This window comes from Nansenia antarctica (assembly GCF_963989245.1).
Source record: "Nansenia antarctica genome assembly, chromosome: 10".
Classification (NCBI taxonomy): domain Eukaryota; kingdom Metazoa; phylum Chordata; class Actinopteri; order Argentiniformes; family Microstomatidae; genus Nansenia; species Nansenia antarctica.
The window spans coordinates 15,143,095-15,170,413 of NC_137680.1; the positions used below are offsets into that span (position 1 = coordinate 15,143,095).

At 44.3% G+C, this 27,319-nt stretch overlaps 2 protein-coding genes across 3 annotated transcripts; both read right to left on the bottom strand.

The window, feature by feature from the left end:
* Positions 1–1,110: 1,110 nt before the first annotated feature.
* On the bottom strand, positions 1,111–14,171 carry trmt11 (tRNA methyltransferase 11 homolog). 2 transcript variants are annotated; one of them, XM_080540344.1, is made up of 13 exons: positions 14,070–14,171; positions 13,565–13,630; positions 13,298–13,371; positions 12,894–12,975; positions 12,559–12,651; positions 11,718–11,852; positions 11,436–11,592; positions 11,145–11,225; positions 9,497–9,661; positions 9,299–9,371; positions 8,968–9,057; positions 4,643–4,763; positions 1,111–1,414 (listed from the first exon to the last, which is right to left on the bottom strand). In XM_080540344.1, the coding sequence occupies exons 1-13, from the start codon at positions 14,145–14,147 to the stop codon at positions 1,274–1,276; spliced, it is 1,356 nt and encodes a 451-aa protein (XP_080396470.1). In that variant the 5' UTR covers positions 14,148–14,171; the 3' UTR covers positions 1,111–1,273. The 2 variants fall into 2 exon arrangements, with proteins under 2 accessions (XP_080396470.1, XP_080396469.1); XM_080540343.1 differs by having other exon boundaries at positions 8,968–9,102.
* Positions 14,172–20,666: 6,495 nt separating this feature from the next.
* LOC308165938 (hatching enzyme 1.2-like) lies at positions 20,667–21,488 on the bottom strand (the record flags this gene model as incomplete). Its single annotated transcript, XM_080540145.1, has 1 exon — positions 20,667–21,488. The coding sequence occupies one exon, from the start codon at positions 21,486–21,488 to the stop codon at positions 20,667–20,669; it is 822 nt and encodes a 273-aa protein (XP_080396271.1).
* Positions 21,489–27,319: the final 5,831 nt, after the last annotated feature.

The following is a 27,319-nucleotide window of genomic DNA, read 5'->3' on the forward strand; positions in this document are numbered from 1 at the left end:
AACGCGAACCGGCGTTCGGAACTGCCGGTGTTGTGTAAGCCCTATCAGTGTTCTCCTCATTATCCAGTCTACAACTAGTAGGAACAAAAAGCCTGACATCACGCAGCCTTGCTTCACACCTGACTTTACCTCAAACCACTGAGACTTCCTGCTGCCATGCAGTACTGCCACCTTGCAATTCTTGTAGAATGCCTTAACCATTGCAATAAACTTGTCTGGTATTCCATATGCCTTCATGATCTTCCATAGGGTGTCCCTGCTAATAGAGTCAAAGGCTCAGCAGTCAACATACTATCAGCTATTTCACTAGCAAAAACGAAAGCTAACTTATTTGCGAAACAGCGCCCCCGCCACCACATCGGCGCAGTGCCGCAATTGCAGGTTGTTTTTGCGACGCACATTACGCAAGTCGACGTATTGACGTAGTCGATTACGTCGACTATGTCGACGCGTCGTACCAGCCCTACCTGCTGGTGAAGTCTTCTGCAGATGGTAGTCTCACATTCATGCCAGTGAATTCACCAGTGCTTTCTTTCCTTTGAATGATGACTGTTTCGTTAGGTTTAAGGTTTTAGCTATGTTTTCTGATATTTCAGCCTGACTTTATGGATTCCCTGACTTTAATCCCTGACATCTCTTTGGTCCTCATGTTGACAGACACCAAAGGCAAACACAAAGCCTAGAATCAATACTAGACATGAATAGCTCTCTTATAACAGCACAAATGATGTGACAGAATGCACCTGACAATCCAAAATCAATCCCTTTTGGGTACCCTGAAATAGGGGGACTATGTGTAACAAGTGTCATTTCTGAATATTTGATATCATTCTGATATCTACCCACATACCATCAAATAAAAGCTGAGAACCTCTTTTTGAGCCTCATAGTAATGTGTGATTTTAAGACAACTTTTGGAGTGGAGAGCCAAAAGAAAGAAATGCTTCACATACCCTTTACTGACGCAGGGCACAAAAATCCTCCTTCATTATCTACCGTAATCTACCTAGAACCAGGTTGTAGCGTTAATACAACAAGAAACAGAGATCACGGTAGAACATTGTCAGCAGTTACATTTCTGCTCATACATCAACTTGAGTCTCATTTGAATATGGCATGTATTTGTTTATGGGCAAAAAGCATTAAACAATTTTAAAACAAATTTAGATAAGACAATGAGCAAGATGATTTAACAGGGAGCCAGTCAATCAGTCAGCTCTGTCCCTATGGAGTCCATTCTCAACCAATGGTAGGGCAGGTTTCCTCAGATCCGTCACTGCCCGATGGCGTCTGTTTTGGATTCGTCCTTTGAAGTCCTTTTGCTGATGCCACTGAAGTATTTCTCCCTGAAGGCGTTGTGGCCTTGGTACGGGCTGAACTGGGTGTCAGAGAGGTGGGACAGTGCATCCGCCTCCTGCAGAGACAATTAGAGAGGTCAGTCAGAAATTAAGTTAGAAATATAATGAGTAGAATGGACATTCCCATTCAAATTACCCAACATTCTATGATGGGTGTACCGGCTGTCATCTTTATAGTGGAGCAGATAAGCTCTGATATATATATAAGAATTGTGCATTTTATGACTAAAGCATGACATTTTGTCCAGTGTTTCTATAGACTGTAAACTTTGGAAAGCTTTTGCTGAGGTGACAGAGGCATTCGAAGACCTAAAATTATCTATGTCGCAATTAGAATGTTTTGTTGTCCTAATGTATGATAGGACAAGTGACACCATGGAAGTGAATGATGCCAGAAAGCAGCTCTTTACTTGTAAATCTAGACCACTGGAGAATACCCCACCTACAAAGGCTGCATTAGAACAACATGTAAAACGGGCCATGTATCAAGCGAATGTCTGGATCAAAACTTTAGTTCCTGATCCTCAACTCTCAAACCCTTCTGAATGGGGTTGGATGCAAGAAGGAATGGAATGGCAGCCACTTTGGACCACACTACCAGAGGCCTCACAGAGCTGCTATAAACTGATCCATGCATCTGATGCAAGAAAGGATGCAATATGCGCTGCAAGTGCAAAAAGGCTGACCTTTGCTCTTGTTCAGGAGACTGCTAGGTGGACAATGACACATGACATTATTAAAAAGTTGCTCTTCCAAATATTTGTATTCTATTTTGTGTTGGAAGTACCAGACATAATGCAAGAAACAGACCAGTATTCTTGCTAAAATTGATTTTAAAATGTACTATGTTATAAAAATGTTGCATACATTCTAAATATTCCATTTGATGTCTTAATGCACTCAAGCAGACATTATACATTGCAGTTAATGGAAGTTCTAGATTGCACAGTAAAATTCTAGAATGATTTGCAGAAATATTTAAAATTAGTGGCATTTGTTTAGAGTCTACCTGACCAGAGGTCAAATCTGAAGTTTACAGTCTATTGGACAAAATGTCATGCTTTAGTCATAAAATGCACAATTGTTATGCCTATCAGCCTAACTATTACAGCGTTATTAATAACCAACCTACTCAACCGACATTGGAACACTCAACTGTGATTCTACTTATTATATTTCTATGGTCATAACCAGCATTATTATCAACGAGGGTCAACATTCACTGAGGTGATTTCATGAACTGTATGTCAGCTACTATAGCAGAAAGGGCGTACAGATAAATCACATGGGCATCAATGAAAAAAAGAAAAACACAACAGTGAAAACTTTCAAGTAGAACACAAACAAAGGAAGCAAATAAAACACCTTTGCCAAGTCTCTCCGCAAACTAACCACTAAAGTAAATTGCCTTTGTGTACCTTGCCATCATAAGCTGACGGTAATGTGTAATAAACTCGCGCAGAGCGAGTCCTCATAGTTTCCTGTGCGGTGGGGCTGGGGCCAGGTCGTTAGAAAGTGTTTGGCAGGCCGGGGAGAGATCGACGGGCGGGCGAACGGACATACGGAGGACGGAGGACTAACGAGGTGCCATGCAGACGGAGTGCTGGAAGTGATGACTCCACCGCCGGCCTGCGACTCGTCAGCTACACCTCTCTCCATCGCCCCCCTGGCTACCGCTGCCAGGCAACCTGGAGACGGTATCCACCACATCCGAGAGTTGCCCATGGCAACAGGACCGCTAAACAAACTAACCTACAGGTAATGGCTTGGGGCCTCCTAACACTACCATCTTTTCGGCTCAATAGCCTTCTTTCGCTATCGAGCCGAAACGTCGGCGAATAAATGTCACAGCAATGATAGAAGAGGGTTTTCGACTTTCATTTTCATTAGGTTTTGAGTTTCTGTTCGTCAGCTCCTTCCCTTGGATGTGCGTTCTTTATTGCTTTTATGCTCCTGTCACGACTACGCCACAGTCCCCACGCCAAGGAAGCACAGGCTAACGCAACACAACATCAACAACTGTCAAACTACACCACAAGCAAAAGTTGTCCAAAATCAGAGATTACAGTTCCACACATCCACACTAACTGGTACAGGGCCTAGCAGCGAGCAGAAAAACAACTCTGTCCGAAAAACAACTACATTCCCTAGCCACTGCTGATGGTTTCGACTCATGAACCCCAGCCAGGATCAGATCAGAGCATATGGAGACAGAGTGATGGGCCAGCTTTACACAGCCAGACAGGAATGCTTGCGTTGATTTGATTCTTACCACTTCAACCTCTGATGCAGCCATTGAAAAGGCTTATAGGCTGAACATTGGAAAAAGCTCCAGGGTGAGCCTATGGAAATGTGACATCTATACATGGCATTGGGGCTATATGTTCCAGGTTTGGGGCACTGGGAGTCTTAAGACAGATGCCAGTCAGTGCAGATAAAACTGCAGCTTCTGTGTGTGTGTGTGTGTGTGTGTGTGTGTGTGTGTGTGTGTGTGTGTGTGTGTGTGTGTGTGTGTGTGTGTACGTGAGTGTGTAAGTGTGTAAGTGTGTAAGTGTGTGAGTGTGAGTGTGAGTGTGAGTGTGAGTGTGAGTGTGAGTGTGAGTGTGAGTGTGTGTGTGTGTGTGTGTGTGTGTGTGTGTGTGTGTGTGTAGTGAGTCACACAGGGGCCTTTATGGGAACAATTTGGGGTTTTGAAGTGAAGTGGTTGTCAAATCCCAAAGATGGATTATTTTCCATACAATGTGTGATTAAGTCATTTAAGTGTAGTATAAAAAATTACTCAATCACAGCCAGATGGCGAGGTTTACTGTGGGCCTCGACTGAAACACTATCACTCACACACACGCACACACCATGCATGCGTACATACATACATACATACATATACACATATGTGCATGATCATACATACAAACAAGAATAAACATATTCCTTGGCACACACAGGCGGTTACTCAAGATAAGTTCATGTAATTCATCATAAGCGGCACGCCGCAGCATCACAAGAACATACGCTACATACACTACAATCCTGCAGCATAAGTATACTATTACTTAACCCATTCAATATGGTTGACACGGTCCACTTAAATGCACACACACGGACAGAAGTTCTGACAGAAAAACACAACAGCCACGAAACACCAACCGACAGACGGACCAGATACACACACACACACACACAAATGAACACACACACACACAGGGCCGACAAACAGACAGAAAAGGTCAAACACACAACACACACACACACACACACACACACACACACACACACACACACACCTCAGGCTCCTTGATCTTCTCCATTGTGATGAGTCGTCGGGAGGTGTGGCTGGAGAGGGTCTGCTCACAGTTACTGACCAGCCTCAGACAGGGGTTCAGGGGGACCATCTCCTCACAGTACCTACAACACACACACACACACACACACACACACACACACACACACACACACACACACACACACACACACACACACAGTTACACAGTGATGCAGGCCCGGGGGAGCATCTCTTCACACACAGATAGCACCTAGTATAAAAGCACATGAGTGAGGAGAAGATGCCTGTGATTCAGTCATGGTCATGGAGGTTAAAAACACATAACGCCTCAAGGAGGAGTCCAAAACATCCACCAAAGACACACAGACAGACACACACACACACACACACGCACACACACACACCACACACACACACACACCACACACACACACACACCACACACACAGAGACACAGACACACACGAGACTTCGCCTGACCTCCAGTAACTCAGAGGCCTTGGAGAGTCATTGAGTGAATGAGAGCAGGCCTGAGGGCCCAGACCCCCACCACAGGGCCCTGCTCTCTGGAGCCTTGCTGCTGGATGAGGCTGGATGAGGCTACATGAGGCCTACTGGGATACAGCCATCCCTAATCCCCTCAAAATTACACTACCACCAACGCCAGTTCTCTCTCTCTCTCTCTCTCTCTCTCTCTCTCTCTCTCTCTCCTACCCCCCCGCCCCCACCCCTCCCTGTCTCGATCTCCCCGCTCTATTTCCTCTCCTTTCACTGCTTCTCTCAGTCTTTTGACCATAGTTGAGGAAAGCTGTTTCGAGATGACACAAAGATAGCAGGGAACATGTCTCTTTCTTTAGGATCACCGTCGGTCCTGGGCAGAGTTCAGCACAGCTAAAGCTATCCAGGCAGGCTAGGTATATTATGAAAGGGGGGGGGGGGTGAGGTGTTTGTATATTTGTGTCAGTGGTCTCCTACCGCCACACCATCATGGGGCCAGATATTCACCCTTGTGTTTGTCTCCCACGTTGCCATGGCCACGGTGGAATTATGGCCGCTGTTGCGTTGGCGGCCAACACCATGCATTAATTCCGCCCGTCAATCACCTCTCGTTACTATAGGGAGCTGGACCTGCCACATGGGCCTTTTCATTTAGAGAGAGAGAGAGAGAGAGAGAGAGACGTGCGGCACTGGGCTTTCACTCTCAATACACATTTTTCCATCATCTGAGATGAATAATATGGTTTAAAGCTCTATTATACAGATGTTGCACAGCAGGCATGGTGAGGAGGGTCACGGTGGAGGCCAGGCACAGGAGGAGGAGGAGGCGGAGACTGGGTCTCTTAAACCACAGTCCGGTTCCATGCATTTACAATGAGCCCGTCCTCCAATTTCTACCTCCAACAGCCTCTTCTGGGACAGACAGACACCTGTCTAAAGCCTAAGGACCTGCCCTTTTGTCAGCTCCAGTATACGGGGGGGGGGGGGGGGGGGGGGGGTTGGTCAGAGGAAGTCAACGACCCCTCTCAGCCGCCACGGGGGGGCACAAACCCCACCAGTTTCCTGTTTGCTTTGCACTCGGGCTTCATTAGTAACAGCTTTAGCCCTCAGAGATAATGTGTCTGCTGGCTCCTGCCAAAGCGGCAGAGGAAGTGAAACCTCCCGACACTGCGGCTGGAAAAGTCTGAAGTGTGTTCAAACTTCCAACACATCACACAAACGGGGGGGGGGAAGAGAGGGTGAGGGAGGGCGAGAGAGCTAACGAGCTCGAGAAGCCGCAGGGTTCGTTAAAATCGCAGCCGTGGTACGGGGGGGCAGGGCGGTGGGCATGGCGACACGCGGCAGTGGAAGCATTCTAATTGGCCCGGGGGAGTACGCGGTGTGACCTCATCGCCTGTGCACAGCGTCAGGAGTGTCCCCAGTGCCTAGTCTGCTCCGGCTGTTCGGACCACAGCTGCACACAACACAACACAACACAACACAACACAGCTTCTCTGCCATGCCTCCCCTGTTCTTAAACCAGTGTTTACAAACAGCCGTGTTGCTACACAGTCCCGTCCCCCGGCACCACTTTGTCAGTCAACCCTTCAGCCACCAGTGTTCATCTGTAGTACCAGTAAACAGTGACACCTAGTGGCAGCATGGGCACCTTCTTTTCATGATACCGATAACAGACCCTAAACAGAAACCATAACCAGTTTACGTCGACCTACACGTTTACATTTCTTCACTGTTTAACACTCCCTTATTCCTCTTGTTTAACACTCCCTTATTCCTCTGTTTAACACTCCCTTATTCCTCTTGTTTAACACTCCTTTATTCCTCTTGTTCACAACCTCTCCGGTAAGTGGCACTGAGGTAAATGGATAACATTCCTTTGACATCTCTCTAACTCTGTGTGTGTGTGAGTGTGTGTGTGTGTGTGTGTTTCCTCTCCACGGAGGTTGTGACCTAGGCCAGCCGTCAAATGAACTTTGACATCTCTGTATGTCTCTCTCCATCTATTTTCCTTAGAAAAGTGTGTGTGTGTGTGTGTGTGCGTGTGTGTGTGTGTGTTGCCCCTCTACGGAGGTTGTGACCTAGGCCAGCTGTCGAACGAATGACATCTCTCTAACTACATGTATTTTCTTTACAAAAGTGTGTGTGTGTGTGTTTGTCTATGTGTGTGTTTGTCTGTCTGTCGGTGTGTGTGTGTGTGTGTGTATGTGTGTGTGTGTGTGTGTGTGTGTGTGTGTGTGTGTGTGTGTGTGTCAGGCCCGCCTGTCAGCGCGACCACAGCCACATACATTCCAGGGCGAGGGGAACCCGATAGCCCCTGGATCCCCACCCTGGAGCCCCCAGATCAGGCCCTGGAGACAGCCTCTGTTTGGCCCGTGTCAGCCTGTCTGGCCACACGGGTTTATTTTGGCACACTGCCGCAATGGTGACAGGGTCAAGTACAGCTACAGAGTGTGGAGTAGAGCGGTTAGTCAGACAGACACGGACACACACACAGCGCAGACACACACACACACACACACACACACACACACACAAGACTGACCTCACTAACTCCGAGGCCGACTCACACCTGAAGGCACAGACCTGAGGAGCTCCTGTAAGCTGTTCTCTGACTGTCCATTCACATTATCAGCGGTGGGAGTGACTGAAGACCAGAAGGAGAGTGAAGGCAAGGAGAGTGATGCAACGGGAGGTTGCGAAATCGCCGATAGCCAATAACCAATCAGAGGAGGGGAGGGTCTGGGAGATTAGGACTACAAAATGTACTGGCAAGCAAAATAACATCCACCTGCGGCTAAACGGCGGGGGGGGGGGGTTGTAATAGGAATACACTGTCAAACAGACCACTGAAAGCAGGTGTATCTGCAGATGTGTGGCCTACAGCTCTCTCTCTCCCTATCTCCCCATCTCTCTCTGTGTAAGTGTGGGGAACTCCAGTGTGTCACAGACAGAGGGGAGGGCGGGGGGTGTAACTGACATCACAGGGTCGTGGTCTCCCCCATCCTGCTGCTCTATAATCTGTGGTCGCCAGGCCCTGCCTAGGGGCTTGTCTGTGGCGGTCCGACACAGCTGTATGGAACAATATATAGCTGTATGGAACAATATACCTCAGTACACACACCACTGGGTACCCACCTGTAGGCAACAAAGCTTCAGTCTAGGCACGGCCCGGGGCCTCTGCTCTCAGCTTTATGAGACTGAGAAATGGGATGTACTGAGGGGAAGAGATGCCCGGGAGAACCCAAACCAGTGATGGAAAAACACCTGCATGATTATTATTGCTTTGTACGCTGATCTACAAGGATTTAAAACATCCGCTGGGTCTGAATCACAATCACCGGTGAGTGAGAGGGACTGCCCCCTAGTGGTTGACATGGGGGAAGAATAAAAGGACAGCATCAGCAAGAAATCCAGCTGACTGGTGAAGAGGGGGTCTGATCAAACACTGTGTCCATTCTACATCACCATTGTGGATGGCAGCAGAGAAAGGGGGGGGGGGGACGACTATCTGAACAAAGAAGACATGAGCTTATCAATGCCAACCACACACACACCCACACTCACAGACCCACACACACACACACACACACACACACACACACACACACACACACACACACACACACACTCACACTCACACTCACACTCACACTCACACACTCTCTCTCTTTCTCTGTCTCACACGCACACGCACACGCACACGCGCGCACACACACACACACACACACACACACACACACACACACACACACACACAAACGTAGACAAGAGCACCAGATAACAGCTGGAGATGTATATGACTGGATATGCATATAACTGTATACTCACTCTGGCCTGTAGATGGGTAGCCAATAAACAAGCCTCCCGCCCATGACCAGGTGGTGGGCGGCGAAATTCAACAGGTCGCTGAAGATGTCACTTAAGTGGTACGCCATACACACAGGGACGTGGCTGTCTCCACAGCTGGGTGGGAGGGGAAACATTGAGTCTGTTACGTCAGTGAGGACACCTTTGTACACTGTCTGAACAACATAGGGGTGGACGATGTGATATAGCCCTCTAGTGCTTGCTGTTTCGCATTACAGGCTTTCTTTGGCTAAACTGAGCCACACAGTTCAAAGTGCGAAGACTTTGAGAGACAGGGGAGGGGCAGACTTACAAGTCCTCAGTCGGTTTAACACTGTCCTTCTGTGAACCTGTTCTCCTGGTGGACTCACGGATCCCATAGGGCGCTGAGAATAGACCAATCACAATACAGAACAGGTATGAGAAGACTTTACAGGTTCAAATCGATAACATACCCCTTTAACTGAGTCTAGAAGAGACAGCATGGCTGTCGGAGGAGGGAAGGACGTACGGTCAGTAATGATGGCGTCAAACAGCGCTCCTGCCCTCCAGACGGTCTTGGAGGCGTCCGACACCAGGACGTCCACGTACGACCTCTCCGTGCCGTACTGCCGGAGGTTGGCTCGGATGTTCTCGTCTGGACCCCTCCACTTCTGGTTCTTACGACTCGCCTTGCCTGGAACCAACAACAACATCAACATCAACAACACAACACAACGACCAGTTGGTTGTAGTCATTATGTCATCAGACATAGTGTGAAAGACAATGCAATTGAACATGAACACGCCTGCAAAGGTGATCTGCACAGGGATTAAAGCAAAAAAATTATAATTTTATTGTGATAATTATTCCCCCCTCCTCCCAGACTTACACGGTCACATTATTATTGGATTGGTTGTTTGCGTGCCGGGTGAAGTTAGCTAAACATTTAACCTGCTAGCTAGCAAGAGAAGCATAATGTCACTCTCCAAAGGTCTAAAGAGGAAAGTTGACGGTGAAAACAGGGCATTTAAAGAGGAATGGACAGTGAACTATACGTTCATCCTACCTGGTTTCATCAATGCAAAGCCGTTGTGAGACTCACATTTTACGTGCTCACAATGAATGTTCCCTTCCACCTATACATGCGAGTCGTCCTTTTCGTCAATGAATGCGATAAAGACGCACTGACTAGAGGAATCGATTGGTGCATAAAAACCTTGAGAACTGCCGGATTAAAGTGACGTCCATAATAATAATAAATAATAATAAATAATAATAATACATTAGACTTATAGCGCTTTTCTAGACACTCAAAGACGTCCATATCACCAGATAGCCAACAAATACTGACCGATGGGAGATGCCAGTTTTCTCATTAAGTGTAATATTTTTTTCTTCTATTTTTAATGAATGGCTCATTGTAATTATTATCCCTAGTAATGTATTGCTCTGTCGTTTCTCTGTCGTTTCAGGAGCATATAGGCTAAGCGGATTCAGCTTTCTTTTTTGGGGGAGATTTTGTTGTCAATGTTTTTCATAACATTAAACTGCATTTGCGTTGTTACTGTTCACATGGGTGGTGCAGTCACATTCACATAGCCTATAAGTAAACATTAAGTTTGAATGATTTACTGAGTTGGCGTTACTTTTTTCAAACCACACACCGCATGTCAGCTATTTCAGCACCACGCATTGTCCACCTACTTATCACTATGAGGGGTTCAGCGTCGGTGCACCCCGCTCTGTTACTGTCGCATAGTTGTAGCCAATAAAGGCCTATATGTAGGCTATATAGGCTATTATATATCATTTATATACCTAATACCAACATCAAAATAGATTGTATGCCTCTACAAATCATATTACACCAGGTAAAATCCGTCACAACTTGGAATAAATCCGTCGCAATTTGGAATAAATTGACGGAAATCCGTCGTAGCGACGGAGAACTTTAATCCCTGTCTGCAGAACGTAAACAAGACCAGAGACGTGTGTCACTTTTGGAGCCAGGTTGGACTGGTGGTTAATGAACATTATATAGGATGTGGACTGGACTCTCTGCCAGGAATCGTTACGATGCCTGAAATGACGAGTGTCTCCAGTTACGTGTACATTCTGCAGTTTATGACGTATAATGGACTTTCATGGCGTACAGAGAGCCATCACAAGGACTTACCTATCCCGTGGATCGTGTTGTAATCAATATCGGTTCCACAGACGTAGGCACCAAAATGAGAGCATGCAACCAGGAGACTACCTAACACCACAAAGAGAAGAGAGAGAGAGAGAGAGAGAGAGAGAGAGAGAGAGAGAGAGAGAGAGAGAGAGAGAGAGAGAGAGAGAGAGAGAGAGAGAGAGAGATGACTAATAAATAAACACTTACATTTGACCAACAATATGAGATTCATGTTCAACGTGTTGTCTAACGTCTATACATTCATAGTGAGCTTTACGTCCAGTACAGTACCTGTGCCAACAAAGGGGTCGTAGACCAGGTCGTGTCCTTTCACCTTGGCGTGGTTGGCCATGATGAAAGACAGCCCAGCGTCCATACTGGTGTTCCCAATGAAGTGCCTGTTCTTCACACTGTGAGAGCGGATCAGTTCCCTTTGACCATCTGCTATCTGAGGAAAAACATTTGACAACAGAAAACATGTTGTCGTGAAATTGGCCGGTTTATGATGATGGCTAATTTGATTTTTTATTTAGTTTTGAAAGGGGAACATAAGAGTAAGGCAACATGACTCACCCATCTCCCAAAGTAAATGTAGAAAGGCTGGTCAGGAATGTCGTTGGGGTCAGTGCCATAGTCCTCTAAGAGACAAAAGATGTGCTTTGGGTTCTTCAGATTGACCCTTCCCTCAAAGTTCAGATACTCCATAGCCTTGGGAGAGAGAGCAGAGATTCATTTTGCATCAGGGGGTGATGGTGGAGGTAGAAATTGAAGGACAGCCTCATTGTAATGAATGGAATGGAATGAGGAATGGAATTAAACACACATTCCTCATTCCATTCCAAACAATACAATGAGCCCATCTTCAGATTTCTACCTCCACAAGTCTCCACTGATTGGCATGTAGCAACTCCATTGGTGCTTGGCTATAAACACACAGAATGTAGGCCCTCCATAAATATTGGAAAGTGGAAGCATTTTGTCTTTTAGCTCTATACTATAATTCAAACAATTACTATGAGGTTAAAGTAGAGATTCTCAGCTTTAATTAAATGCCACGTCAATCTCCAGATTAAAATCCAATTGAACATGCATTTCATTTCAGGCAGTTAATGCATTGTAATGTATTGTTGAGCAAATACTAAACATTAATGTTTTATTTGGACATCATATGATTTTTTTCCTATACGTTTGGAACCCTGAAATAGGGGGAGAATGTTTACAAAATGATGTACTTTCTAAATGGTGAAACCAATCTGAAAGAAAAAAACATTGAATTAAACCTGAGAATCTCAACTTTGACCCCAAAGAGTATAGCTAAAAGAAAACAAAATGCTTACTCTTTCAAATACGTACGGAGGGCACTGTATAACAAAACAGTACAGTAACAATACAGTCAAAATCATCATATACTCACATCTATCTTCTTAATTCTGTCCTCAAACTCAAGAGTCTTGTTGAAAGTGTAGACATTGATTTTATATGTTGAGTCTTTTTGGAGGAAGGGAGACTGTGGGTAGGTATAGAGATACACAGAAATTAGATTGCACACAATAACATCACACTACAGTCTATTCTTGTGGAGGTCGAAATCAGAGCCACTTCTACCTCCACCAGCCTCTACTGGTCTATACGATAGACTCTACACACAGGCTTTGTTATTGTTTTCTCTGAAAAGCACATTATGTTACATTTTGTAAGTTTCCTGTACAAACAAAGTGAACTGATTGATTGAACATCTTTTTCACAAACCATGTTCTCTGTTGGGTACTTCAAGAGAGAGGTCTTCAGTTCACTGTGCGTTTTTCCATGACCCCACAATTCAAATGCAGACCTAATGGATAAACAAACAAACAAACAATGACAAAAGAACCATCAGAATTCAGAATGCATACAGGCACGAGGTAGCCCACGTATAGGATGTGAAGCATTTTGTTTCACCACTTCAATAAAGTGGTGTGGTACCCTTTCAAAGGCAACACCCTAATGCCTGCATACTGTAATTCAGCAGCACTGCACACAAACACAACCCATTCACACAGCTGTTCATGTTTTGTGACATATCAAAAATACTGTGTCCGAGAAGCCATCATAGAATTAGATACATTCAGCCCTTGGAGACGTATTATAACAATAATACCATGTGATGGACTCACTTTGCACACACCGTTCTGCCCATGATGCTCTGTACATCTTCCTCCGATAAGCCATTCAGGCGCCAGAAGGGAGTCTGAGGAGGAGAGTGACAGGGAGTGAGACAACCAATAACCTTTCGCCCAAGGGTTTATAGAGCAGTGATGACAATTAAAAGCCGGATAGGCTAAATAATATGATATGAGCTAGTGAACATGTATGTTGTATGACAATTACATTTGAATAATTTAGCAGATATGCCACAAGCTGTCACATTGCTCTTATTTCACCTTTTCTCTGAAATGTTCACCTGGATCAAATGGTTTGCCCCTCAGGCAGAGCAGCGACCTGATCTCCTGTAAGACAGAACATTATATTTCTGTTATGGCAGCTGACAGGTTGGAGCTTCTGGTTTCAGTTCTGTTTATCATCCCAGAGGGAAATGTGGTTTGCACCCAGGGGGTAATCGTGTACAATATACAATTATAGCCTACAGGGTAGGCTACAATACAATTATAACACAATACTAGAACGGTTCAAAGTAGACACATTTATAACATCACATAAGTGCACTACAAAACACTACACAACATCATTCACACTATAGTTAAAGTGCAATCTACAATAAAGTGCAATGGATGCATGAGTGTCAGTAGCTTTAGCTGTGGGCTACTGGACGGAGACAGACGATGGACAATAGACTACGGATATGTAGAGAACAACATTAGATAACGAAATGTGACTTAACGCCGCAAATGTGACAACGTATTCATAAATTGCTTTCATGGAACATACCGGTAGCCTGAAGTCAACATTATCGTGGGCAAGATGGAGCAAATATTGAAGGCATGTTTTGCCACTGTGGGTCGCCATGTTCGATTCCCATCAAAATACGTCCGGCGAGAAACCATGTCCCAACGAACAGGGTTCCTGTCTGTGTTACTGGAAGATCGTTTTCGCGACTTCAGAAATCACAATAGCTCACTGTAAAGTGATGGGGTGAGGTCACAATATTTTATAATATTTTCATAAACGATGTACTTCATTTATGTTGTTCTTCATTTCTTACGTTCTTTCGTTCTTAATTTCTTATGTTTCTTAACAGGAACAATGTACCATTTCAAAAACATAATTTTATTAAAATAATTTGAAAAGGGGAGCACTCACTGGCTTTATTATTATTATTATTTTAAATGAAAAAAAAATTGGGGGGGATATTAGTATAACAACAAATGTATTCAATTCATAAACAGTGTTTTCCACAGGAACATCAGTCGGGTCCGGAGCTTGAGGTGCGACCCTATTTACATCCCCACACCGTAATGAGGTGATTGACCATTTGGCGTTTCTGTGTAACGTTATTAAAAACTCAAGAAAATACTGGAAAGAAACATCACACAATGACAATTACATGAAAATACTACTCATAAAACACACATTAAAATAAGATCAAACATGACGTTACACCCAACTATGAAACATTCAAACGTAATAATAATAAACGTAATACGGAGAAAATGGTGTGTCAATTTACAGGATGTCTGCTTGGTGTGCCCATTCATCTGTGAATGTACCCGAAACACTTGTAAAGTGGTCTCAGTTGATTAGAGGAAGTGCAAGTGGTTTGAGAATTTGGAGGCAGTCATTATGGTTCAAAATATACCTTACTGATCACCTGTTTCAGTTAGGTATCCTGAAAAATAAATGATGTATTTCTCAATGAAAGCTGATTTGATAGTGTTAATAGTGTACCTTACCAAAGGTATTGGATGACAAACAGGGGCGGACTGGGATCAAAAAACAGCCCTGGCATTTGCGACACAACAGCCCTATTTCCAAACGCAACACGCAACACGGATTGTTAACATAAAAAGTCAGAGGACAGATGCCAAACTACCGACATATTTGCTGTAATTATATGTATTCTCAGTAGGCAGTCATCAGTCAATATCTCTTTCAATAGCCTTTTCACACCAAATGTACTTTTTTGTGCTATTTTCGGCCCGAATTTCGGTGCATTCCTACTTCCAACTACACTTGCTCCCTGCATCCAGTTGTTGCACATTAACTGCATCGCTCTCATCAAATTCCCCCATTCTGAAAATGAAAGCAGTGTAACGTTAACTGCTGTTATAAACGGAATGATGACATGAGGTGCGTGTCCACTGGCGATACAGAACTGACTACGATAGTTATGGAGATATACTCCAGTTCTACATCGTGGAGCTCCGCCCCATAGGGGAGCTCTGCTCCTATTGGTTTACCCCGCTACCTAAAGCTCTGCTCCTATTGGTTTACCCTGCTACCTAAAGCTCTGCTCCTATTGGTTTACATACTCCAGTTCTACATCGTGGAGCTCCGCCCCATAGGGGAGCTCTGCTCCTATTGGTTTAGGGCCCTGGGCATCCGCGATGCAGAACTGCGTGGATGGCCCGGCCGATATAAAATGTTTTGGGCTGCGGTCTGCTGAAATAAGTTATTTTCAATGAAAATCACCAGAGACAAAATTACAAATATATATATATATATATTTTATATAATACATTCTGAGCGGCCCAGAGTCTCGCGGCCCTCCTGGCATTTGCCAGGCTTGCCCGGTGGCCAGTCCGCCACTGATGACAAAGCTCCAGATGGGACTCAAACCTGCAATTCCAGTCTGTGCCACCGTGGGGCCCCATAGGCTGCACCTTGTTCCCATAGCAGTTGGATACTCAGGTTCTGACTCAGATTCTGTTGGAATGCCGACAGAACTAATATATATATAATGACCATCAGTACACAGAACACATCCTTGAAGTGACTGTTTTCTATGTGATTTGTGAAGGTTGAAATCTAGGTTTCTACTCAAGTCTACAATGACTTTAAGGAAGGTTGTCACAATATTCAATGACTATGTTCTTTTGTCCTGTTCTCACAGCAGTGGCACTTTAAAACTCATCAGGCAGCACTTTTGTTACTTGTGCATTCATGCTGACTTACACTCATCCTGATGTTTGCACTGATGAGTAATTGGCTTCTATACATTATGGCTGTGCATTGTAGCCAATAATTCTGTGTTTTTTTTACAGATTTCTTACGTACAATGTTACCCACAGACACTGTATAGTCAGTTTGCGGTGTAACTTCACCCCAATAGATAATTTAAAATATATCTGTAACTAGAGAGGTACAATTTCTGTGGAAATTGTGAAGTGTGCTTGCCCCTCATAGCCAGTAGGGGGCAGGTCAGTGGCCTCTGGGTCACCCCCTTGTGTCTGTAGCTGTTGGGTTGGTTCTGGGCTTAAATGCTATATTCTGTTCAGCTTGGTTGTAAAGCAAGCCATGCTAACCCATCGCTAGTTCAAACAGACCGTAGTAGACTTTAAACAACAAAGAGACACGGAGTTCATCATGATCGTTATTTTCTTGCAAGGAGAATGAATGCGAAGTCTCCCCTTAGAGACTCCGAATTCAGACTGCCTTTTCTTGCAAGGAGCAGGTCATTTTATTCTTAACAGAATGGAAAGGAGGAGGCAGTTTGTGATCCTATCAGAGTCCTAGAAAAGGGGGGTGGTGTTCAGAACGAATCATTAACAGACGTGGCCGTGAGCGACCAAAACCTGTTTTCGAAAAGTGACATTGAAATCTGATAAGCAGGGGAGAGAAGGGGCGAGCTGACCTTCTCTGTTTTGATTGGCTCAGGGACAATAACACGAGGGGTAATGGGTGAGGAAAAGTTCATAAACAGAGTCCAGAGTACAAGGGTGTACAAGGTTCACACAATCATTAACAGAGCCCAGAGACAGGCTGTACTGTAATTTACACAGTGATACACAGAATTATACAGAACATCCAACTATATCATTTAACATTTATGAAAACATCATTCAGCCCTATCAGTAGCTCACTCAGGGGCCGAGATTTGTGTGTGTGTGTGTGTGTGTGTGTGTGTGTGTGTGTGTGTGTGCGTGTGTGAGACCACGTTCATAAACTCTGTAGCCCCCACTGCCATCCAAGTTGCCCATCCCTGTGTTTACAGAAAGCACACTAATAAAGAAACAAAGTAATGGCAGACCACCATGATTACTTTGAGGCCTGGAAGAACGGACGGACCTGCTGGAAACCTATTCCCTGGGTCCAGCACAGAGCACAACATTGCCATAGCAACCTTTACCAGCGACTTCAATAAGCTCAACAAAGCGGTCAGGGGGGGTATTCCATCAACGTCACTAAAGGAAAATCCAGGCTTATTCTGATAAATCTTGCGAGACTTATCAAAAAAATCCAGGCTTAATTTGATCTATTATTTTTAGATAAGAGCAGCTTCCCCTACAAGTCTCTCCACTTCCTGTTGACAGATGCCATGCGACTGTTGAATAAGACTGAGACCTGCTACCAAGCCGTCAGACTGAGACCTGCTACCAAGGCATCAGACTGAGCACTGCTACCAAGGCATCAGCGGCTCTCATAGCAACTTTGCGTTGACGGAGGCCAACAAAACGGTGCGATTAGGACACCTCCATGCGCACTATTTGATATTACATGTATATACTGAATAATTGGCTCTGAGCCAACTACTGTTATTCTGTGGATATGCTATAAATAAACAGTTGCCTGTGTAAGTAATTGGACAGCGAAGGACGTTTTCTTATCTTGTCTCTACACTTCAAAAGTTTGGATTTGAAATCAAACACTGCTTTGTGGCTTCGAAGCACAGATTCTCAGCTTTCATTTGATGGTATTTGTGTACAGATTGGTTTCACCCATTCAGTTCACCATTCATTGGTTGTCAGGACTGCAGTCACTCCCTATCTTCCACTGTGGACTGAAGACCCATCTCTTCAGGCTACACCTGAACTGTCCCTTCTGAGACATCTATTACCCCCCCCCTGTACTGTTTCTCCAGTGTAAAAAACACAACAAAAAAACTCCTTCATCTAGAACGACAACTGCCAATGGCTCCAGGCCTGAGCATAGATAACTTTTTCCTGATATGACTGGTGGATAGATTATTCACTTAGACAAAATGTATTTGTTGTAAGTCGTTTTGGAAAAAGGCATCTGCTAAATGCCAAAAATGTAAATGTAAGAGGGACATTGTGAGAAGAGACACATGGTGGAGGTCGTAGGAGAGACATCGTGGAGGTAGTGGAAGACAGTGTGACATTGTGGGTTAGTGGAAGAGAAATTTACATTTAGATCAAGCAGACACCTTTAAGTGACTTACTTAACGACAAATGTATTTGTTGTAAGTGAATAATCTATCCAGTCATCGCAAGAAATGTAATCTCTGCTCAGGCCAGAGGCCATTGGCAGTCATAATGCAAGAAGAAGGAAGAATTACTTCTTTTTTTTTTTACAGTGGAGAAACTGTACAGGAGGGTAGAGAGGTTTTATTTATAAATAATAATTTATAATGTATAATAAATAATAATTTATAATTTCTAATAAATAATAATTTATTATTTCAGGAGAGACAGTTAAGGTGTTGTCTGAAGAGATGGATCTTCAGTTCACAGCGGAATTTAGGAAGTGATTCTTCACCTGACAGCAGGTGGAAGCTCGTTCCACCAGCGGGGAGCCAGTATAGTGAAGAGACGTGACCGGGTAGTGCAAATGCTGCATCCGTGTAGAGACGGTGGAGCCAGTCGACCACCAGAGGTGGAAGAGCGGAGTGAATGGGCTGACGTTTGAGGGGTGACCATTGCTTACAGGCAGGTAGCGGCTGTTCCCTTTGCCACCCGGTAGGAGAGCACAAGGGTCTTGAATTTGATGCGAGCTGGTACCGGGAGCCGGCAGTGAAGGGTAAGGAGAAGGATGACATGAGAGAATCATCATCATGGAGTAGTGGTAGGGCATCATCATCATCATCATCATGGGGTAGTGGTAGGGCATCATCATCATCATCATCATCATGGGGTAGTGGTAGGGCATCATCATCATGGGGTAGTGGCAGGGCATCATCATCATCAGATTCATATTCAATTTAATTGTCATTGGCATAGTAGTACATGTACAACATGACAACGAAATGCATTTGGCATCTAGCCAGATTGCAATAGTGCAAGCCATAGGTATGCACAGATATATGTACAGACAGGGGCAAGGTATGTACAGTAGGATGTGCAATAGTGCAAGGGGGGGGGGGGGCTAGAGGGGCAAGGCTACCGCCAGGGTCAAGATTTCAGTAGCCTGACAGCTGTGGGGACGAAGCTGTTCGCCAGCCTCCTGTTGCGGGAGCCTAGACTCCTGTACCGCCTCCCATGTGGAAGGAGGGCAAACAGTGCGTGACTGGGGTGAGAGGTGTCTTCAATGATAGCCTGCGCCCTCCGCAGACATCGCATCTCCTGAAGGTCCGCTATGGCAGGGAACTGGGCACTGGTGATATACTGGGCAGTTTTCACCACCCGTTGCAGGGCCTTCCGGTCAGACACAGAGCAGCTGCCATACCACACTGTTATGCAGTTGGTCAGGATGCTCTCGATGGTGCACCCGTAGAAAGTTACCAAAATCCTGGGACACCGCTGGGCTTTTTTCAGTCCCCTCAGGAAATAACGGCACTGTTGCACCTTTTTGACCAGAATGAAGGAGTTATGCCTTTGCCAATGTTGTTCTATTGAGGTGGTGTGCCATGCGGAGGCTGGGCCACCTGGTGTGCTGCACCTGCGGCTGATGTCCTCCCTCCTTCAACTGGATTTACTGACTGTGGGGATGTTGATAATAATAATAATTTTGCCATTTAGCAGACGCTTTTTTAATCCAAAGCGATTTACAATTACGAATTACAGGGACATTCCCCCTGGAGTAATTGAGGGCTAAGTGCCTTACTCAAGGGCACACTAGTAGTGGTGTGGTTTCAGGCGGGATTTGAACTCACAACCTTCCGATCCCAAGTCCAACTCACTATCCACTAGACCACCACTACCCGCTATGTTGTAGCCTCTCGAGACTTCCTACATTTTGTTTTGGTTTCCTTTGCTTATATGGCATTCATTTGATTTCCTTTTGACTTTGTTTTGTTATGGGGTTAGTTTGTGTTTGATTTCTCACCGTGAAATATGATTTTCTTTTGGCTTTGCCTGGCAGGGTGGTGAGTAGGCTACCTTTTCCTTTTTTCAGTTTTCTCGAAAAAAGGAAACCGTAGGTAAGGTAGTGGAAAATGTCTGTTTATTTCCTTTATAAGTAGAAGTTTTGCACTCTGTATTTATTTTTTATTTTTTTATCTTCTTTATTTTCATGTTCAAATAAAATCTTCCCATACGATTAGTGATTACAATGACACAGCAAACTAAATAATTGTGTGCATTAAAGCACGTTGTACCACATGATGATCATTTCAACCGAACGGCAAACATTAAACCAAAACTACACTGCCGTTATACGACACATTTTCCAGACTCTTTTTCCTCTGACTTAGCAGCTGTAGAATTTGTTGATCCTCTGGATGTCGATTCTGGACATGTCTCGCCTCTGGCCGATCCTCACGTTTGCGTTGGGGATGGGGGTGATGGTGTCCCTTCCATACTGCGTAGTGAAGGCTGTTCTTCCATAGTGCATGATGGAGGAGTAGTCGTAGGGGGTGTTCAGGTTGTTGGTCCGTTGTTTGCGGAAGTTATAGGCCACGTTGGTGGGAATGTACTGCCAGTTGATCCTGACGTACTGGTCACGGTCGCTCCTGGTCTGCTCATGCTGGAAGCCCAGAGCGTGGATGATCTCGTGCTGAATGATACCGTGGTGAAGGCAGCCACTTTTGCTGATGGAGAGAATCTGCCTACCTCCGATTTTCCCAAGATCAGAGAAGCAGCCGCTTCTACTCTCAACACTGATGTAGTCACGCTGGTTTGTGTAGGGCACAAAGCGAATGCAGGTTCTGCCGTGGAAGGACCTCATGGCTCTCTCGATCATCTGTGTGTCGCGCCGAGTGAACTGTCTGCTCATTATGTAGGGCACTTCAACCTTGCCGCTTCTGCCTTTCCTCCACAGGCAGTTGCTGTTATAGCAGACCATAGCTCTGGTCTTTGGTGCTAGCATGTCTCCCTCCCATAGCAGCTCACTGGAGCCGTTGTTAGTGGTCAGAATTCTGGTGGTGATGTCAATAACTTCAGCATCAGGGTCGTCCATCTGGTAGTCGTCTTCACTTCCATCTTCTTCACTTCCGTCCTCCAGCAGAGGGTTGGCCTGGGAGAGGCCCAGCAGGAGCAGCAGGAGGAGGGTGAGAGAGGGGCTGTGGTCCATCTTCATGGTGGAGAGAAGAGATGATACCCAGATGGCTCCTTGGCTCTGGTGGTGGAGGTACTCTAGAAGCTTCTAGATGGTTGTGGAGATGCTTTGGAGAGGTTCCTTGGCACTGAGGCTGATATCTGAGTGTTGGTCAGTCCAGGGCATTTATACAGGTCTCTAGAGGTGTGTCTGCAGGAGGATTAAGGGCAGGGGTCCATGCTGCTAGTCCCAAATAAACATCTACAGGGAGGACTCCACAGCCAAGCCCTACAGTTTCAACATAGTTTTAATCCACCCTGATCAACTTACACCATGTCATGGTGTGTTTAGTCTTGGTGTTGCTCCCAGTCTTGTTATTTTTTTATTTATTTTTTGGAAATTATATTTATTGGCATTTTCTTATTTTAGAACAATCAACAAAAACACACCAATCAGAAAGACACACATATTATACAGCATTTAAATTGCAAATCACAAACATAAAAAAAAAAAAAAAAAAAAAAAGAATCAAATAAAAATCTCACATCACATCAGAATAATCCCACATCACATCTAGAGACATAAGACTATAGGCACAGGGTGACAGAAATGGGAAGTTGCAGGATGGGAAAAAAGAAAAAGAAACATTCAGGTTTCCCTCGGGAGCTGAATTTAAGCTGCTAAGGCAGTCTCTAACCCACTGATTGTAAGAGGGCAAAAAGGTAAGTTTTACCACAAAGAGTGGCATATGCTACTGTATCAGATTGGGCACGTGATAGTGGACAACCCACTGGTAGAATCCCAAAGATAGCCGTAATAGGGCATGGTTCAAAATCGAAGTCAAAGATTTCAGAAAAACATTTGAAGATAGATCCCCAGAAATCTGACAGTTTGGGGCATGACCAAAATTGGTGGAATAAAGTGGCTGGTTCCAGCTTACAGCGAGGGCAGATAGGGTCAGTGTTAGGGAATATTTTTCCATATTGTTTAGCCCTAGACCAGTGAATGCGGTGCACTACCTTAAACTGAATCAGGCGATGCCTCGCACTAAAAGAAGAAGAGTGGATCCTGTTTAAAATAGAGTTCCATGTATCCTCATCAAATTCCTCCCCTAGACCTCTCTCCCATAGTGTCTTGAAAGGAGCTGGTGGGTTCAAGAGGTTATTAATGATTCCATATATTAATGAAATTACACCTTTAGAGACCGTATTGAAGTGCATGATATCCTCCACAGGAGTTCCTGTGGGCATATTGGGGAATCCAAGTGTGTGTTTGCGTATAAAATCTCTTATTTGTAGATAGCCAAAAAATTTAGATGTAAGTAACTTAAACTTTTCTTTCAGCTGGGTAAATGGGGCAAACGTGCCATCAATGTATAGCTGTGATAGAGATTTTAACCCAGATGTGTGCCAGGGCTGAAAGGCACCATCATTTAATGATGGGGGAAACAGAATATTTTTAAATTGGACAAGATATGGAGAGATGTTTCAAGTTAAAGGCTAATCGGAATTGATTCCAGATCCTGAGTGACTGTTTTACCACTGGGTTGTCACCACATTTTCTTAAAGGAAATGGAAGAGAGCAACACAGTAAAGAAGACAGAGTGGCAGGTTTACACGACTCCCACTCTAGTTGGGCCCAAAAAGGAACGACCTGCCCTTGATCTGGTGGTATCCAGTGTAGAAGGCCCCTGAAATTCGCTGCCCAGTAATATGATTGGACGTTTGGTAATGCAAGACCGCCCAAATCTTTGGATTTTTGTAAGTGTTTCTTCCCAAGTGTTTCTCTTGACCTCTGTCATTGCTTGAGGTTCTCATGGCCTTTAGATCAACCTTATTGACCCCCTTCTCTCCTCCTTCTCCTCTGTAGATCTGGCTTATGCTTCACGGAGGTGGACCACGTACCAGCCGGCATCTCCAACGTCATCCCCAACGTCATCCCCACCACTTCTCTGACCTTTCATCGTGGAATTCAGCAGATCCCGCCCCTAGGTCTCCCAGCTTCAGTGAGGAGAGGAGGTGGAAGGAATGTAGTGTCATACCAATGGTCATGTGCACTCAACATCAACGTCCGCAATCTCCCTAACTGACACCCAAACTTTGAGTGAGATATAATGACCACAGGAGGCACAGAAGACTGACTAACTATTGGTTGTGGCTGAGTCCTATTCCCAGAAGTACACACTTCTAAACATCCCTAGATGTCCTGATCCCTGATGGAGGTACTCAGAGGCTGTCAGTGTGTTCTTAACTACCAGGAATAGGGGAGGATGTTCTTATCTTGGCTGTATGTGGATCACTCTTTCTTTTCTCATGAGAGTGCAACATGACGGTGGGGAGGGGCTAATCTCCCATCTTCTGTTCTCTATTGTGTCTAATATTGTGTCTAATGGGCAGGCCTAATGCTTTGCTATCAGGAGTGTGTCTCTAGACTCCTGAAGCAAAGCAATGTTCATACAGTTCAAACAATGTTCACACAGAGGACAGCCTAACATGGACCCAACTCAAGTTACACGTACACTTACGTCACACTTACGTGCTCACTAACACAGATTTAAACAAATTTGTGAAGATTTTTTGAGAGAAATAGGCCTTTTGTGTACATAGAAAAAGTCTTCGATCTTTGAAAAAATAAATAAATAACTGCTTATGAAAAATTGGAGCAAAAACAAGTGTTTTATTTTAGATTTAGATTTCTGTCCAGCGTAGTTAGATGCTATACTGCGTTCCATTGTCTTAGTACTTATACTCTGTCAATGACAATAAAGTAGAATATAATATAATCTAAAAATGGGATAACACCACAGGCTGTTTTCATCTGTGCATGAGCCAGTTACAACTTCAATTTAATGTCAATGCTATTGTAAGCAACTACACCTCTTTACCAGGAGTGGTATTGCGACCAAAACTCTGTGCTCCGATGTTGAGAAACTGGTTAAAGTGTTTACATGTGAGAGGTAGTTCATAAATGGCACAAGTATTTGGCTAATTGCAACCAACATTCTGAATGGGATGACAATAAACTGGTGTCTAGTTAAATCAGAAACAGGAGTAAAAAAGGTTATCGTAATACCAAAATTCTCCCTGTGACTAGAGCAAAATTAAGTGCGGCTGTGGCTCATCTTATTAGACAATCCAATAGCTACCAAACATTTGCAAGTGACGAGCCCCCTCCAGCAGACCAGCATAACACCTCCTTCTATACTCCGTTGTGTGCTTGAACATTCTGATGAAATAGAGACAGAGTGTCTGTTAAGGCACTTGACAGCCTCTACACAAGCAGAGCCTTTAGACAGATGCGGCTGATTAGGACACACAAACTGATTATAGTAGGAGAGATGGTTCTCACCGCAGGTGTAACCGGCCTAAACTTAAACCTGCTTTTCGACGTAAGTTACCTTTCATCATAGTTGTAGAAAATGCTATGTACATTTTTGAAACTATTTAATTGAATAAAAATTACAATTCAAGATAATTATGACAATGGGTATGACAATGTTCCATCTTTATTTTCATTGTCATTGAAAATAAAAACAATTTCAGATGTTAATAGAGTTTAAAAAAAACTAATATCAACATGAAAATGAACCCGCCATTCTTCACTGGCCATAACTTTGGCCTAGGTTTACTTCATTGCAGTGAATTGTACTCATGTATGGCTTTGCTGGGCATAAGCCTACGTTATCATAATGTTGGGCCCTTGTGATCAGCAATTTGCAAGCTATAGGGATTCAACAAAGCTTGTCATGACAAGGATAGAAATCACTCGGCTTTGCCTTGTACGTAGCGGCAGCATCATATTGTTGCAATAATGTGCACCATTTAAAAATGTTGCAGTTAGAACCATACAAAATGAGCATCGGGCAACAATGCAGTGAACATCTGTTTATTTTATTCTTAATATCTGAAAACAGGCACATAAGCTGTGGAAAGACATTGGAAAGAGATACTCCACCATAACAAGACCCACTGGAAAAATACAGCAATGAGAGAGGTTCAGAGTTAGACCACACCGACTGGTGACAGAGATAAACACTAATACAACATTACATTTTGTACACATACAGCCACACACACATAGTGGAGAGATCACAGGAACAAAAACGCTGCATACCAGTACTCTGCAATACCTTTGATTTTTCTACCCCTATAACAGCTTGTTCACATCAGAGGCCACAAAGCATAGCAGACTAGGAGAGGAAGCCATGTTAAGACTAATGCTATAAAGCTGAGGCCACTGAATCTCCATACAGTCTTACTGCAGACCTTGACCAACGTGGCTCTACAACTGATACGTTAGCTGCTACTGAGCGCACCATGTCAACAGTTACTCCTTTATCAGTCATTCTGTCAATTTCTACACATTGTTGTATCATTCATCATCAGTTTCAGTCATCCAGTCAACCTCTGGTTCCAAATCAAAACCCTCTTTTCGGATTAGAGGATTTCCGGAACAGAGAGGGTGGTTATTTCCAGTCCATTCCATTCCATTCCATAAAATTCCCTAGAAGAAAGTGTCAATGAGTAGATATGTTTGTTCTGTCCTTTTACTATTGCTTCGTCTGCTTAGTCCTTTAGTATGATCAACCATGGGTGGGTGGAGGCAGTTTGAGGCAGGGAAAGGAAGGGGTGTCAGCACGGCGCCTTGCAGGACACCATTACAGGGAGATGGATGGAGTGTGTAGGGGGGTGGGGGTGGGGAGGGTATCACAACTCCCTGTTATTCCACATATAGTAAGTTCAATCAAGTCCAGTTTCACGAGAAAGCAACATTCACATCACTGAGCACAGACATTAGCTGTGAAATGGAATACATTAGATGAGTTCTTGGTCTGTGTGTTGCTGATGCAAGATCCTGTGTGGACAAAATATACTCGGGCTGTCCATGAAGATGCAAGCCAGGGGTGAGTTTTTGGTCTCAGTGGTAACCCGAAGCATATGAAAATCCTGGGTGTGGGGACCAGAATGCCGTAGAGTCTATATGCTATATAGCAATACAGAGAGGACATACACTCACAGGACACTTTATTAGGAACACCTGTACACCTTCTCCTTCATTCAGGTGGTGTAACAGTGTGGGGAATGTTTTCTTGGCACACTTTGGACCCATTAATACCAATCAATCATTGCTAGAATGCCACAGCCCATGTACCCATCTTTTCCTGAACATGACAATGAGTTCAGTGTTCTTCAATGGCCTTCCCATGGCCTTCCTGTCACCGGATCTGAATGCAATCCAACCTTTGGGATGTGGTAGAACAGGAGATTCACAGCTTGAAAGTGCACCTGAAAAATCAGGAATTGCGTGACGCAATCATGTCATCATGTCATCGACTAGAATATCAAAGGAATGTTTCCAACATAGGGGAATCAATGCCATGAAGAATTTAGGCTGTTTTGAGAGCAAAGGGAGGCCCTACCCAGTATTAGTATAGTGTTCCTAATAAAGTGTCCAGGGAGTGTACTATTCACATATCAAGTATCTGTAGGAGAATATACAGTATATAGCAGAGCAAAATCTGGTTATTCAGAACACTTGACATCTGCAATATTAGAAGAAGAAAAAAATCCCTAATTGGTGATTGTGAAGTCATGCTTTTTGAGACCTTTTTGTTTTATGTTTTAAAAGTGGGGTCAAACCAAGGCACCGAGTTTTATGAATAACCTCATATAGGAACTCATCTAGGCTACAAGTGTTTTCTCACATCAAAGAACAAGAGAAGAGCCTACTCTAGACTGGTAAATCCAGCGTCCCCTTATCACAGAATATCACAGTAAAAAAAACAAAGTAATTTCCCCTTATATATACCATTACACCCCCATCCTCAAGACATTACCATTCATCATCATCATCATCATAACCACATT